Genomic DNA, 15,594 nt, shown 5'->3' with positions numbered 1-15,594 from the left:
TGAAAAGACGAAAAGAGCCTCGGGTGAGAGATCCTCTTTTTTTATGACGACCACTGCAAACGTACCAAGGATTACGTTTTAAGGGCAAGCACCTGGAATGTCTATATCCTTATTAGGAAACAGCTGCCGCCCCCCTGATTGATGTCCTCGTTAGAATGAAGCCCGACATCACCGCATTCCAAGAAGTACGATGAACGCCACAAGGACAGACGAGTAGATCCTTGTGGCATTTACTACAGTGGCCATATAAATGAGGTGGAAAAGAGACTCCGTCGCCGAGCCCGCGGTGTATGTACGCCTAATCACAATCCTCATCAAAGCAAAATTCCTTAACATATCGCTGATTTGCGCCCACGCCCCGACGGAAGAGAAGGACGATGTGACCCAATATGTCTTCTATAACCGCTTGGAGCGTATCTAGAGCTGCACCGCCACGATCTAGGTCGTACTGTTTTTGAAAAATCAAAAAAAAAAAATACAAATTAACGAGTTCAACTTAAACTAACAGTAACCGCCTATGTTCTTATACTACACAACAGTAAATTTATTTTGCCATAGTGCAGTCATCGGTCGGCATGCCCTCGTTATTCATATATAAAAGGCATTATCATGTGCCATCGTATTATTTATACACTTATTTAAAATGTAATTGATAACGGTATATGAATATTATAAATAGATTTCAGGTGAATAAGTTCGAAAATTTCAAATTAGAAAGCATTACATTTCTTATGTGTGCCTAATTCACTTTACTTTGTGACAATTGTCGACATTGATGCCACTTTAATTGTAGGCCTACAAACATACACACCTATTTACATACATACAATATTTGAACTTGTTACGCGGCGCACAAAAATCTCATTTCCTTATTATTTTCAGGCGAAGCAAAGACGCTTTTGTGCAACATTTGCTGATGAAAGTGTAAAATAGCCAAGTCAAAAAGGTGACAATACATCAAAGTATTTCCGACGACATCAACCAGCAGATCGGCAGCAACTCATGCTATTACTGCAACCTTCTGTGTTGTTGTTGTTGCTGACAAATTTCGTGTAATAGTCTTTCGGTTAGGTTGGCCAAAATTATTATAGCTGGCGGCAGTGGTAGCGCCTTGGAAGTCTTTACACACACACACATACTGCTGATGCTGCAATCACTGAACCCCACACCACACACAGCCATTTTCGTCCAACTACGACTGACCTTCGCTTTTCATAATCCACAAAGTGCCCGGGTCGCTCACAGCACTTCACAAAGAGTTAATTTGATTAGCGACACTTTTTGTTGTCTCCGTTTTGTCATAGTAGCTTTTAGCATTGAAACCATCATCGCCAGCATCAAACCGAATGGGCCCACCATTGTGAATGGGTACGGGGGGATAGAAGAGTGGATGGTGGCAAGTGTTGCCAATACTTAGTTGGGGGGTCCTTTGGCGCACGGATTGGCTGCGTGCTGCAGGTGTAAATATGGTTAGGTTACTTCGTGGTAGCAAAAATAATTTGCAGTAAAAGCTTTACGATTACTCTCGAATTGGCAGTGCTTTGTGGTTTCATATGTACATATATACAAATGTATGTACGTAAGTATTTTGCGAAGCGCTCAGGCAAACGAAAAAAATCATATGCAATCGAAACGTTTTAAAAAAAGCTGATATGCAATCGAAAGGCAATTCGATTTTATTTCATTTGATTTGTGATGCATCAGCGCCACCGTGGTAAATTAAGAGCTTTGTGGTCAGATGAGGAAAAACTGCCAACCGATGCAGTTGTTTGAATGGATCGTGGGTGGAAAGTATTAATGGAAAACTAATTTGTGGTGAAATGAGTTTGAGGAGACACTGAGGTGTATGTGTATATATCTGATAAAAAGTTACTTAAAGTGATGCTCCAAATTTTCACATATTTTAATACAAAACCATTTTATCGTCTACGAAATAGACTCCTTTTGAGTCAATTCAAGCACGCCAATGCTTAATCCAAGTTCTCAAACATTTACATACTATAAACCTCGACTGGAATGCCCTTTAGTATCATCACCTAATTTTGATTTTTTCCGTTTCGGTTTATTTTTGGTTCGTCAGTTACGATAGTAGAGTCCTCAGCGACAGACGTTGTATAAATTGGAACTTATAATATGCAAGTCGGAGTCAAGAAAGGCAAAAAGGACTTCTGGAAAAGTTTCTGGAAAAAAATGAAGTGCTTTCAAAAGTGTTCTAGGTTCAGGCGTATTCTTGCAAAGAACCCCGCCTCTCCGGGTTATCTTGAGAACGCAAATAGGGAATGGGTCCAAAGAAGTGCTTCTTGATGCTCACTCCTCGAGCAATACGTCCTCTGGGTGGTATCTCTCGGAGTGCTGCAAGAGGATTGCAAGGCCTTTGTCGATCTTCTGGATGAACGGCACTAGACTTGGGCTCAATTCGTTCAATCCTTTCATGTCCCCAAGACCGGATGGCATCATACCAGCTGCAGCAGGCTGTTAAGATGCCATACAACTGGTTGCAACCTTTATATGCGAACTGCAAAAGACTGGGCTACATTCCGAAGGTCTGGAGATTGCGCGGCCTTTGTCGACCTTCTCGGTGATCGGCACTTGACTTGGGTGATCAATTAGTTCAAACTTTTCAAGACCCCGGGATCAGATGGCATCATACTAGCGCTATTACAGCTAGCTGTTAAGGTGTCGTGCAACTGGTTGGCACCTATCTATGGTATGCGGACTGCATACGACTTGGGTGCAATCCGGGGGTCTGGAGGCAAGTCAAAGTTACGTTCATCCCGAAGTCTGGTAGTGACTTCAGGCCCATCAGCCTCTCCTCCTTCTTACTAAAAACTCTGCAGAGACTTATGAACTGGTACATAAGGAGGCGGGTTCCGAGGGACTATTTATCAGAAACAAAACATGATAGGCAGGTCAGGGTTAGGGCTAAAAAATTCGCTGTTGGAACCATCCATGATATTGAGGCAGCTTTCCTGCCACAAGCATTCGTAACTACTCTGGACGGTCTTGGGGTTGAATCAAACCTCAAACACCTCATTTTCAGTCTTCTGTGCGACAGAGTGATTAAAACGGAATGGGGGCAACGTGCTCGACGAAATGTGAGTGGGGGAAACCAACAAGGTGGAGTTCTCTATCCTCTTCTTTGGATCTTGCCCGATAACGACCTGCTTCAAAAGCTTGAGCATCGAGGCTGCCGAGTGATTGCCACTTAAGTCCAAAGGAAAGTTCCAGAATACCGTGTACGAGTTGACGCAAGGGTTTCTTAGCGACGTAACAAATTGGGTAGTCGGAAATGGTCTTGCCATCAAATCAATAAAACCTTCTGCAACAGGCGGATATAGTGAAATATCTAGGACGCATCATGGGTAAGAAACTTCATGAAAGCTGAATATCGAAGAGAGTGAAAAAAGGCATGGATTGCCTTTAACTGCTGTAGAGGAGCCATTGGCAGAAGGTGTGGACTCTCACCGAAATAAGTCCTCTGGCTCTACGACACCATAGTCAAGCCCATTATGTTCTATGGAGTCTTTATGTGGTGGAGGGCTCTAGAAAAGACCACACTTGCAAAGAAACTCGAGAGCGTTCAACGGGCGGCGCTCATCAGCATGTGTGGTGCACTAAGGTCCACTCCAACCATGGCACTTAACGCCATCTTGCACATGTTACCCGGAGACATCGCCGAAAAGTGTATGGCTGCCAAAGGTACTATCAGACTCAGAAAATCTGGGTTCCTAAAAGAACACGTGTCTGAACACTCGGAAATCCTCACACACTTTGACTTCATACCGAATCACTTGGATCATGGAGTCGCCAAACCGAACTCTGGCGGCTTCTTCTCTGCCCATATACCGGCGAGGGAGTTGTGGGTGGGAAGAAGCCGTTGGAGGAGAGGGGCAGTGAGCTTCTTTACGGATGGGTCAAAGCATGGGGAGAGGGTTGGTAGATAGGTTTACTGTCAGGAGCTCTATATAAACCCCATCTTCAAACTTCCAGACTATTACAGTGTTTTCCAAGCTGAGGTTACAGCTATTAAGAAAGCAGTAGATTTACTGCTCCAGAGTGTAGCCTACTTCAGGTAAGTGACTATCTACTCAGATAGCAGGGCAGCGATGCTAGCCTTGAACTCATTAACTGTGCGTTCAGGGTTGGTCAAGGAGTGCCTAACCTTCAAAAGCATCGAGTCTCTTTGCGATAAGACTGGTATGGATGCCAGGCCACAGGGAAATCACAGGAAATTTTGAAGTTGATGAGCTGGCAAGGAAAGTGGATCGGTGCTCCCGTATCCTCTTGTGTACTACTACTAAATAGCTGGGCTACGCGGGAGCTCGGCCACCATGAGTAAATGCGCTGTCGCAAAATACTTTTGCACCAAGATCAATCGCTAAATATCTAGTGATCTCTTCCTCAGTAAGACTAGCCCTAGTTGGGAAGGTTTTAACAGACCATTAAGCGTCCATGCTGTAAGTCTGAGAATCTTATCAGCCGTCATCTGCAGAAGATGTATTGAAGAAGACGAGGTGGAAATAACTCAACACTTCCTTCTGGACTATCCCTCGTTTGGGAGGTCAAGACTTAAACACGAACACAGGAGTTCTTCTTTGCTATGTCTTTATAAAGGACTACATATAGCAGCCTACGTGCGATCTCTCTAGGTCAGCCCTCTAACCTAACCTCGTCTAACCACTCTTTCGCGCCCTCTTTTCGACACCGTTTTTGACAAACATATGATTTCTTTGATACGACTCTAGCATTGACACGACACACTACGTTACAAGTGAAGCGAACTGTCAAACTTTCAAAGTAAATGTCATATAAGAAAGGAACTGTCAAATCTTCATAATAATTATGAACAGAGCCTAACTTTTTTTTATTAATTACCTTGCGAACTGTCAGGATAATGATTATGCTAACAATTGCCAGCCATAAATATTGGCAATATTGAGAGCAACAAATTTATTGATTCAATGTCGAGATGCCCCTTAAAGAGAAAAATTATTGAGATAGAAATTGCCAGCCATAAACTATATGTAGTCTATACAGGCAATATTAACACCAATGAAATTCTCAATACAGAGATTCTCCGTTAAGTCATTGCTCCACTTCCTTTTGAGCATATTCAGCAGAAAATAAAAGCAGGTTGTTTTTAATCAAGGTATATTAGTATACTCTTTTTAATATTTCGTTAAGCTTAATGGTTATGCTTACTGAATTTTGAATATAATTTAAAATTTTTTTTTTCTATGATGAAGAAATTGCACTATTTCACAGGGAATACAAGTTGCTTCACTAATTATTCAACAGCGCCATCTGAAGTGCAACACAAATATATGGCAAGAAGATGGCGCTCTTAAATCTTTTGAAAAATAAATATACTTTTTATTCAAAATACAATTAAAACAGTTCTAAAAAGATGCAAAACTTTTTTTTACTTTTCTATTATTTCAATTACGTATGCATATATGCTTTATTGATTAAATTTCTATAAATTCCTTCAAAGCAATTACTCACCACGGCAACAGCTTTAACGCATTTTCAACACACCGGCATTTGACAGCCGCTATTGGCAAGACAACAAAAATAAAACAGGTTGTAGATAAGCTAAACAAATTCGAGTTCTAATTGCATATGAAATTGTTTATTTATCCGGTTGAACCTTGAGCTAACCAAAAAATTAAAAACACAGTGCAAATAACATTATCTACTGCAAGCAGAACACGAAATCACACGAGAATACGAAGAAATCATGAGCTTGGATAAGTTGGTGTTGCTAAATAGTCAGACGGCCGGCCGTGATAAAATTGCTAGGTAAGTTCTTCAAAATGATTTCAGCTTTTCTGTGCAATTTTTGATGTATAATTATACAGACTTGTGCAATATGCCTCGCGTGCTTTATGGGATTCACTGGAGAGTGTTGATGCCAGTCCAGCTCTGGCGGATAGCTTCAAAACTGTGGAGTATATATTAAGCACATTCCGAAAACGTAAGTGGTACTGTGATTCAAATCTAAAATTATTGTCTCACTTAACTATCGGTTTTTATTTTTAGTTCTGCGTTTCGGTCGTTGTGTGGATATATTTTACTCCTCCTTACGCACCATACATTATCCCGATCTTACGATACGCGTGACACTGACATTGAGCAAACTATCACAATCTTTGTTCCTACTCGCTGACCATTTCATGTGGTTGGCTCGCACGGGCCTCTTCAAAGGCATAAATACAAACCGTTGGGGAAAATTTGCTAATAAGTACTGGTTGCTATCGATTATAATGAATTTATGCCGAGATGTTTATGAAATATTTCAATTGATCGACTTACATAAGGCTGGCTCAAAAAGTGGTATAACCCGTGCAAGCCCTAAAATATCGTCTTTGCGCGTAAATTCATTGCGCGATTTTAACAGATTGGCTCTACATTCCTATGCTTTGGTTTTGGGCCACAAGGATGTGGCTGTGGATACAGTGAAAAATTTATGTGACTTGTTTATACCACTAACTGCACTTGGTTACACTAGACTGTCGCCGCGTACAATTGGATTGTTAGGTGCTATTTCCTCTGCAGCTGGTTTGTGGGCGTTGTTGGAGCCGACAGCAAAGCTAACGCCAGCATAAATTCGAACTATATTTTTCTTAGATTAAGCATTAAAGTAATGAAAATACTTTTTCCTTAAGATATGTGTATTTTATAATGTTGTCTAAATTCCAAATTCCACGGTGCGATTAACTTTTTGTACTCGACAGTTTTTTTTATTTATCACATAGTTATAAATGGATATGTATGTGTTTGTATTTGCGTATGAACAGCTTTGATTTCTTACATGTTTTCGCTGTTGAAAATAAAAAACGATATATTCTCTAACATTGTTGAATATTTTTTTTGTTTTTTGCTAATTGTGCTAATCATGAAAGACTAAGCGTGAATTGATTTTTGATTACGTCATAAATGAGGTTAACGTTTTTTTTTAATAATAGAATAATTATGATAATAAGCTTGTTGACTGGAATTATAATTTAAATTTAAATAATGTCTATTCTGTGGTATAGTCATGGAAATGATGGGTTTGGCATTTTGAGTCCTTTCCAAGACCGTAAGAAATTCGGATTTACTATATCCGATCAATAATTGCTTACAAGGCAGTAAATGGTTTGGTCTTTGGATAGTTTTAGTATGTTATATGCATATAAGGTCCAGTAAAAAGTAAACCATTATTTTTCCAATATAAATCCATCTAGTAATACACATACTTACATATATCTCGAGCTTCATGTATCGGATTGTATTATATGGCTAAGGTAATATTTCGTAATAAAAAAAAAATCTCAGACAATTTTGAGATTACATGGCTCAGTATTGTTTGAGCAGGCGTCAAGGATGAGCGAAAATAAGACTCTGTCGTCGTTTCTACGACAGTCGGGTCTAAGTTGCTGGAACGGACCTGGATTTTTGTCCAGCCAAGGACTATCAACTGGGCGCCACTCCTCGAAATTACTTCAAGAAAGTTTTCTGTCGCTACAGGAACAACAACAACAGAAAATAATACTCATTTTCGAGTATTTTTCGATAAAGGCGAAAGCACAAGCCAGGCAGCTGAATATGTGATGGGTGTTTATTGTTTCGATAGTAATAACCCATCATGTGCAGTTTTGGCTTCGTCGATTCGGTTCCGATAATGATGTACCACTCTCTGAAAGGCCAATTTTCCAAAAAGGTGAACAAAATAATAAAAATCATCAAGTCCGATAGAAATGTAGACACTGTTCCGATAAGCCAGGGACTAAACATTGCAAAAAAACGATTTGGAAGTATTTAAATAAGGCTGGATATAAAAAGCAACTCGATGTCTGGGTACCACACGAGTTCACACAAAACAAACCTAATAGAATTTGCGAATCGCTATTAAATCGATGCATTTCTGAAGCGTGGTGGTGGAACCTCAGGGAATCGGCACAAACGGTGGCTAAGCCGGAGTTGTACGTCAGGAAGGTTTTGCTATTGACAGATAATTATCCACTTTGAGCTGCTTCCATGCGGCTAAACTCTTATTTTGGACCTGTACTGTTAATAATTGGACCATCTGAAGATCTGAAAACAGTCGCTATGAAGCTATGTGTGTTTTTCTATTGTAGAGGTTAGAGTCTTCCACTAACTTGATCAAATGTTCCTTAAATGCTTAACACGTAATGAAGGCATCATTTGGCTATCGTTGAACTGTGGCCTTTCTCTTCACAAAAAAACCAGCGAGGCAAATAGCGGCACTTTTTTCATTAAGGGATCGATAATTCCAAAAATCATAGTTTTCAAAATGTTTGACGTAGTCGCCAAAAAAGCACTATGTCATGAGAGATTTCAGTCTCACTGGGTTAGGAGCTTCATTGGCTTTTTGTGGTTTACTACTTGATGGTGAGGTCTCATCCGAGCTCGACAAGCGGTGGCCACATACAAGCAACTGTGCAAACTCAAAGACCTTCTGACTCAGGGTATATCAAAGGAGGTCTAGTGAGTTCCGCCGCACTCAGTAAAAATAACCTTTATAGAGTTCTAACCGAACACTGCCCGATCTCGGAGTGTAGGTCTTCCTCTACTTCTCCCGGCGGGTACTGCGTCGAATACTCTCAGAAGTGTTTTCGTCCTTTCGGACGACATCTTAATTTTATATAAATTATACGATACGTTTCTTTTTGGAACAAAAGTTATAAAATGATGCTTTCCGTGCCAAGGAAGGAACTTGCCAATCCCCTTATGCTAGTCAAGTATTTCAATCAGTTACGCCTGCAATCAATACTGGCTCAATTATACATACATCCTACAAATATTATCAAACATTAGTAACCGAATTGAGACGAAAATCTCTAGAAATTAGTGACCACCCATCGCGGCTGCCGCACCACAGTTATACATCAGCATCGTTTATAGACACAACTTTTCAATTTTATTGTTATGCAAGAGAAGACCGACCAAAAACCATTGAATTCGACGCTATTATCCCCGCAATCATGCAACATACTGGTTACTCTCAATTTACTCGAACACTTACACATTCTCGAAATTAGCACATGCTCATGCCTTTTTATGTGCGTTTATGCCTATTCAACGACGCTGGCCAACGAACCACCAGGTTCCAAGTCCAAATATATACACATAAAGAGAGAAATATCGAAGAACGCATGCGTATGGCGCATACAAGGCTCCAGCGGCGCATTAGACATGAGTTCAAAAACATTTGCGGTCGTCGTAGAAAGGTGCCACCACTACCGGGCTACTGCCGGTTGGTCACCGCTTCACCGCTTTACCGCTGCTTGGTCAGCAAACATACCCTGCTGGCAAATTGTAACTCAATTTTGTGCCGCTTCCACCACGCACCGAAACATACCACTTTGCGCGGCGGCTGCGACGTGACGCGACGCTGCTTTTATTGCCACTTCAGCGCCCAGCGGCTGCGGAACGAACGTGCAGCGTGCAAATGTTGACAAATACAACACCTACAACGTTCCAAATAAGATTGCTCCAGCAGCAACGCCTAACCGCCTACCAACAGCGACGGCCACAAACGCACACACAAGTGTCGTGTTGAGCCGAGTTGTGGCAAGGCTGACCGTAACGACTTAATTTACACAAACACGATTCAAATAGCTGACGCGCTACCTAAACATACTCAGATTCCTGTGTGTGTGTGTATGTGTGTGTAGGTGGTGTAAATGCAGCATGTCAAAAAAGCATTTGTTGCAAAAAATATATACTTCACATCTAGAAAATATAATATTTTTTTTCCTTTTGACCACAAAAAAATCAGCGGCATGTCCTGCTGCTCGTGTAGTCGCCGCCGCTGCCACCAAAACCACCAACGCTGCGTTGCAACGTGCCCTCGCTCGTTCGTTTCCCCCCTAAGGTGCGTGCCAAATTACTTGCCAACAACATTTGTATATGCGCTGCGCTCTCAGCGCTTAGGTAAACACATTTCTCTTTACTTTGCAACTCTCCATGCACCCCTTGGCTAGTCCAATTCGTTTCATTTACTGTTACGACCGAGCAATTGAACGATCGACATGACTTCATGCTTCCGATTTGCTTCTCGGCTAACTTACGAGCTCGCTCTCTCTCTCTACCGCTCTCAGCCTACTGCTCTCTGCACTTCTGATCGTGTAGCCAATGTGGTGCGTAGCGTCACACAGAAGTCATAAACCAAAATATTATGGTGCATCCTGCTGTGTTGTTTCGACCCAACTAACGGCAGGACATTTTTGCCCCTGCTCCTCCATTGTTGTTGCCATGGCCAATTTGTGCCTGTGTCGACGTGCATGAGGATCGCTGGCTGTGCTTGTATGTGCGTAAGTGTCGAATTTCTTTGAATGTCCAAGTTCCACTTTGATCAAATTCGTCAATGTGGTGAACTACCGGCTACTTCAAGCAATTTCTTGCGGATTTCCAACTGCGCTTGTTGGCTTACAAGCTGTCAGCATGTTTTCGTTCGTACAACCGACACGGCAGCGAACGTGGTCAAGTCCACGGACCAAAGTAAATATTTGGAAGCAATATATTTGGCCATTTGACCATTTGACATTTTTATTTGGTTTACCTTTGGCATGTCATGTTTGTTCGGTTATTGGATGAGGAGAAATTTGCAACCCAAAACCATAGGAAAATGAATTTAGGTCGTTGGGAGTTGCGCCAATCCTAAGAGGTATTTATTCTCTTACAGAGTACAAGATATAGTGACATGTTTGATCATTATTGTCAAATTTTTATATAATTTTGACTTTCCCTCGAACGGTCATAATATAAAATACCTTTTCAACTCAAACATAAGGTTCTTCTTTCCTCCTCATTTGTTTGTCTATCGTACATTATACATACTTATACAATCTCCAAGTTTTTCATCGTTACATTTCTACTTTAGCATCTTCTCGAATCTAATGGAGTGATAATATATCTCTGAATAAAATTCAATTAAGCTAAAAGTGGCAAAAACAAGATCTCCATCTTACAAAAAGGGAAAGCAAATGTTTTTTCGTAAAAAACAATGACACATTAAAGCATAAATGAACCTCATACTTATATCTGTCGCTGTTATTTATTTGAAAAGGTTATCTAACGACCATAGATGACAATTATTCGGTGTGAAGTGAAAGTGTACAAAAAACTTTTCTGGACTCGTAACTCAGCATCACACAATCAGAAAAAACAGATCGAACATGGACCAAGAGCAAAGAAAGAATGAAACTAAATGTTTTTTCACATACAACAATATTAGAAGGTATGTCTGTACATAAACGGTGTGCAAATACCATATCACAATACTGCGAAATACTTACTTACCATCTATTGCTGCAATAACTAACGATGAGGTATGTGTAGAAGAAAAAAAAAGAAGTAGAAATAAAATTCAGAAACTGTTTGACTTCATTGCCAGCAGAATACTAAAACAGCTTCCTCAAGCTTCCTCAAAATGTTATAACTGAAATCACTGCTATAATGAATGCTACTATCAACAATACGTATCTATTTGCTGGAAATCTGTAGAGGAGATTGTGTTCAAAAAAACCTTAAAACCCAGCGCATGACATAACTCCGTATCGGCCCAATACTTTCAAACCTTATGAAAAAATTGTTTGCTTTGCTCCTTAACAACATAATTGAAGAGAAGTTGATACCGGTGCATCAGTTTGGGTTTGGAAAAATTCACTCCACTGTTGACCAACTGCTTTGCTCGACCATCTTCGTCGACGTTTTTAAAGTTTTTGATAACGTTTGACATGACAAAACTAAAATGTTTTTACCGGAAGAATATTACAATATTTTAAAATCGTACGTTAGGGACCGTTTTTCGAATTAAAGATGGAGATTTGCTGATTTAAATACATAATATACATATATTAAATAAGTGTTTACTTACTGTTTACGTGGACACAAAACTTAGATAAGGTGCACATGTCAAAAAGAATAAAACTCAGAAACATGTATGTATTGGCCCACATATGTATAACAAAACTCTTATATAAGCACGTGTTCAGTCCAAATTGGACCTATGGGATACAACTTTGGGGCTGCTCAAGCCGTAGTACTGTCGTCCAATTCCAAAACAAAATTTTAAGATATGCCTTATGCTTGAACGCGATCTCGGAATGGACTCAGTTGCCGCATCAATCAGCAAATATGCAAAGTCTCATTTCTCTGACTATGTGAACTGTACTGAAGCCTCAGCTTTCTTCACTCAAAGTAAATTGAAAGAAACGCAAAAAACCGTATCAGTATATCTTATTCAGTATCCAGACTCTCAGCTATTTATACGCATACCGCTATTAATTCTTTTGTAGTATAAAATAACAAAAACAAATTGTCCTTTCATTTATTTTATGTTAACTATTTGTAGTTAAAATGTCAATCAAATAAAAACAACCTCTTCTATCTATTAAAATAAAGCAGTTCTAATTGATGTGTAAACATGAAGATTCCTCTTCAAAATAGTCAAGATTCGACTATGTTCGCCAATAGAGTCTACAATTTATTTGTATTTTGCCAAAACGATATTGGTTAAGGAAGTGGCAGGAAATTAAACAAATACTGTATTAAATGTTTTACAATTTTAAGGATTTACATATTTATCGTCATTTTAAGAATACTAGATTTAATTTTTTTGTATAGTTTAATTCTTTTCGTATTTCACCAAGGCATACAATTTTTGTAGCCCAAAAAATATTCATTAATGGTGAAACTCATTGGAAAAAGAAGAAGATTGAAACGAAAATTGAATTGTGGGAGATCTTAGTTCGGGATTTATGTGAAAATTTTAAATATCCAAGTTTTAGGATTTATTATTTTTTATCTTCTTTTATTCTTATTTTTCCTAAACGAAATATAGTGTGAACATGCCTTCTTATATCCCAAAATTATCGGATTTTTTTATTTGAAATATTTTTTTTTGTAAAAAAAATAAAACAAAATTTATAAATTAATTGAATTGAATAGGTGGTTCGAAAGAGGTAACGTCTACTATATTATTCGATTGTTTCTAGTAAACAATTTTAGGAGAACATGCTTTCTTACATAGAAAGAAGCAACCACTATGGTGCACAGAACTTTATTTTGAAAACAAATTATAACAGTAAAGCTTGAAACTTTTAACAAAGTTATGAAGTCTAGTAATTCTTCAATAAAAATTATGCTCTTTAACACAATTTTTTTTTATTTTTTTGGCTTCGATAATGATAATTGTATAAGTGCTATACCAAGCCTTAAAAGCTTGTCGCACTATATGCCTTTGTGTTCGAGTGAACAATTATAAAGTTGAGAGCTTTTCCTTGCCAAAACTTGTTTGTTCTGGATTATTTTCATTGTAAAAAGTGAAAATAGTTGAAGGAATTTATGTAGATATAATACAATATAATACATAGCAGTATATTAAATATTTAAATATAATAACAAAAATAACTACATAAATATTATAGAAAAATAGATTCCCAGCCAAAAGGAATTTTCAGCACCGACATTAACATGCTGTGAGTTCTTACCAATAGAATTCTCCGTAAAGTAAGCAAATCAGCGTAACAAATATACAAGAACAAAACAATCACACATTTAAATAAATCACCTAATGCGATAGAAAAAAATCACAAAACTAGGACAAAAAATTATTTGCATGTCGATTTTTGCAAATTTACACATTTATATTACGTAATGACCTCTGCACAACCATTGACGCATATCTTTCATATTTTACGCTCAATTAGCGGCGATAATGCCAGGTGAGCGCAGCGACCGAGACGCAGTGCAAAACAACGCAAATTTGTTTGTACAAACATACATACATACATCGCCATACAAATGTATGCACATTGTTGCGCTTATGTGGCATAAAAAATCAGAGCAATTTTGCAGATTCCTCGTAAAACGAACTAGAAATATGAAATAGACAAAACAACAAAATACAAACACAGTGAAGTTCAGTTTGCTCATATACGCACCCACACACAGTATACCTAGTAGAGCGAGGCTGATTTTTGTGAGCGCGTCAACAAAAAACTTGCTCTAATTTCATGATTTAGTTCGGTTCCGGCGCGGTGCATAGCGCGACAGGCGAATTTCGCCGAACAGCCATTGACCGATCGGACACAAAATGCACCGAAACAAGCAAACAAAAAAATCTGCATGAAAATGGTAACAAATAGATCGAGCACAAAACAACGAGGCCACTGCACGAACACGGACAACAAAAAGTCGAGCAATTTAGCTGACAAAAATGAGAACAAGGACATCGGAGGAAAAAATGTCCGTACGAGCCTCACACACAAAAAACTGCTCTACATTCATAACGAACTGGAACGATCCTGCCGGACAGGACAAACAGTTTGTAGAGCAAAAATCGCTCGCACTGCGCACTACGAAGATAATGCGAGTACTAAGTTGAAAACAGTATTTACATATAAATAGATGCATAGAGACCCATAGAGTGCACCGTTGTGCGCCTTGTTCTTATTATCTTTTACTGCGCACTCAAAAATATAATTTCCATTTTCTTTTTTATTTATTTATGCATTTCACTTTTAACGTTTAGCTTTCCGCGAAGGTTCACTCGACCGTTCGAGGTTTTTCACCAAAAATTTTAGAGCACGAAAATTGCGCTAATAAAACACAAAAGTAGCACAACAAACGGTATGAGAACAAAAAAATAAATAAATATATCTACTACACATACATACATGCATACACATCCGCATACAATGCAAGCAAATCAGCATATTTAGGAAAAACTGACAAATAGCATAAACAGCGCGCAGAAGCACACCTCAGCTTGACATTGAGCGCTACACACACAAAACTCACCTACTACATACACATACATATGTATGTATATGAACATAAGTACCTGGCTTATTGACGGTCGCGCAGCCGCTTCAACACCAGCACAGCATAAACAAAAAACGCACCAATTTTTAGACACAATTTCCAGCGCCTTCGCACCAATAATGAGCCATGGCTTTATTTTTTGTTTTGTTCTCGAGGTTTTTTGTTACGATTTTTTTCTTTACTTGTCTCTGTGCCATTGTTGTTTGACGCTCGCGACCATTGCAATGCTCGTAAAAAAGATAAACGACATTTTTAAAAATTGGATGAGTTTTTTTGTGTGCTTTTTTGTTTGGTGCACAATAGTGAAATTATGATGTTGCGGGCAAGCAAAAAATGAGAGCATATGCCCAAACACACAAAGAGAAAAAATTTGTATGCATGCGGGAAAAAAATGGAAGCACAATGAAATAATGACCAATGATGAGGCGGTGTGTGTTGGCTTGTTGTTTTTTGTGCTCGTGTGAGTGCTTGCGTGCTTCGGTGAACCAATAAAAAACGGTTGCTAATGAGAAATTAGCGTATAATTGGGTAGTGGTGGCAAAATGGCGGGTAGCGAAAAAATGCAGCGGCAGAATTAGGCTAATTTGGTTACGGTTATGAGTGATTGATTTATTTGATGATGATATTTAAATATTGTAATTAGTGTATAAATATACTCTTATGTTTTTTATTTTATTTTTTATTTTATTTTATTTATTTTTATATTTTTTTAAGTAGGAGGAAGCATTGCAAGCTGGAGTGCTGGATTTTAATCCG

General features: G+C 38.8%; 1 protein-coding gene across 1 annotated transcript; it reads left to right on the top strand.

The window, feature by feature from the left end:
* Window positions 1-5,553: 5,553 nt before the first annotated feature.
* LOC105229945 (peroxisomal membrane protein 11B) lies at window positions 5,554-6,855 on the top strand. Its single transcript, XM_011210456.4, has 3 exons — window positions 5,554-5,802; window positions 5,862-5,977; window positions 6,043-6,855. Exons 1-3 carry the CDS (start codon window positions 5,741-5,743, stop codon window positions 6,606-6,608), a joined length of 744 nt encoding a protein of 247 aa, XP_011208758.2. The 5' UTR covers window positions 5,554-5,740; the 3' UTR covers window positions 6,609-6,855.
* Window positions 6,856-15,594: the final 8,739 nt, after the last annotated feature.

The sequence above is a fragment of the Bactrocera dorsalis genome, chromosome 3 (genome assembly GCF_023373825.1).
Source record: "Bactrocera dorsalis isolate Fly_Bdor chromosome 3, ASM2337382v1, whole genome shotgun sequence".
Lineage (NCBI taxonomy): Eukaryota > Metazoa > Arthropoda > Insecta > Diptera > Tephritidae > Bactrocera > Bactrocera dorsalis.
Note: the sequence above shows the minus strand (reverse complement) of the source record. Positions and strands in the feature narration are given on the sequence as shown.

Bases quoted from the DNA above. Each gene is read 5' to 3' on its own strand.
- LOC105229945 (XM_011210456.4), top strand. From the start codon at position 5,741: ATGAGCTTGGATAAGTTGGTGTTGCTAAATAGTCAGACGGCCGGCCGT. The intron at 5,803-5,861 runs GTAAGTTCTTCA...ATAATTATACAG, and splicing joins GGCCGTGATAAAATTGCTAG to ACTTGTGCAATATGCCTCGC. The intron at 5,978-6,042 runs GTAAGTGGTACT...TTTTATTTTTAG, and splicing joins ATTAAGCACATTCCGAAAAC to TTCTGCGTTTCGGTCGTTGT.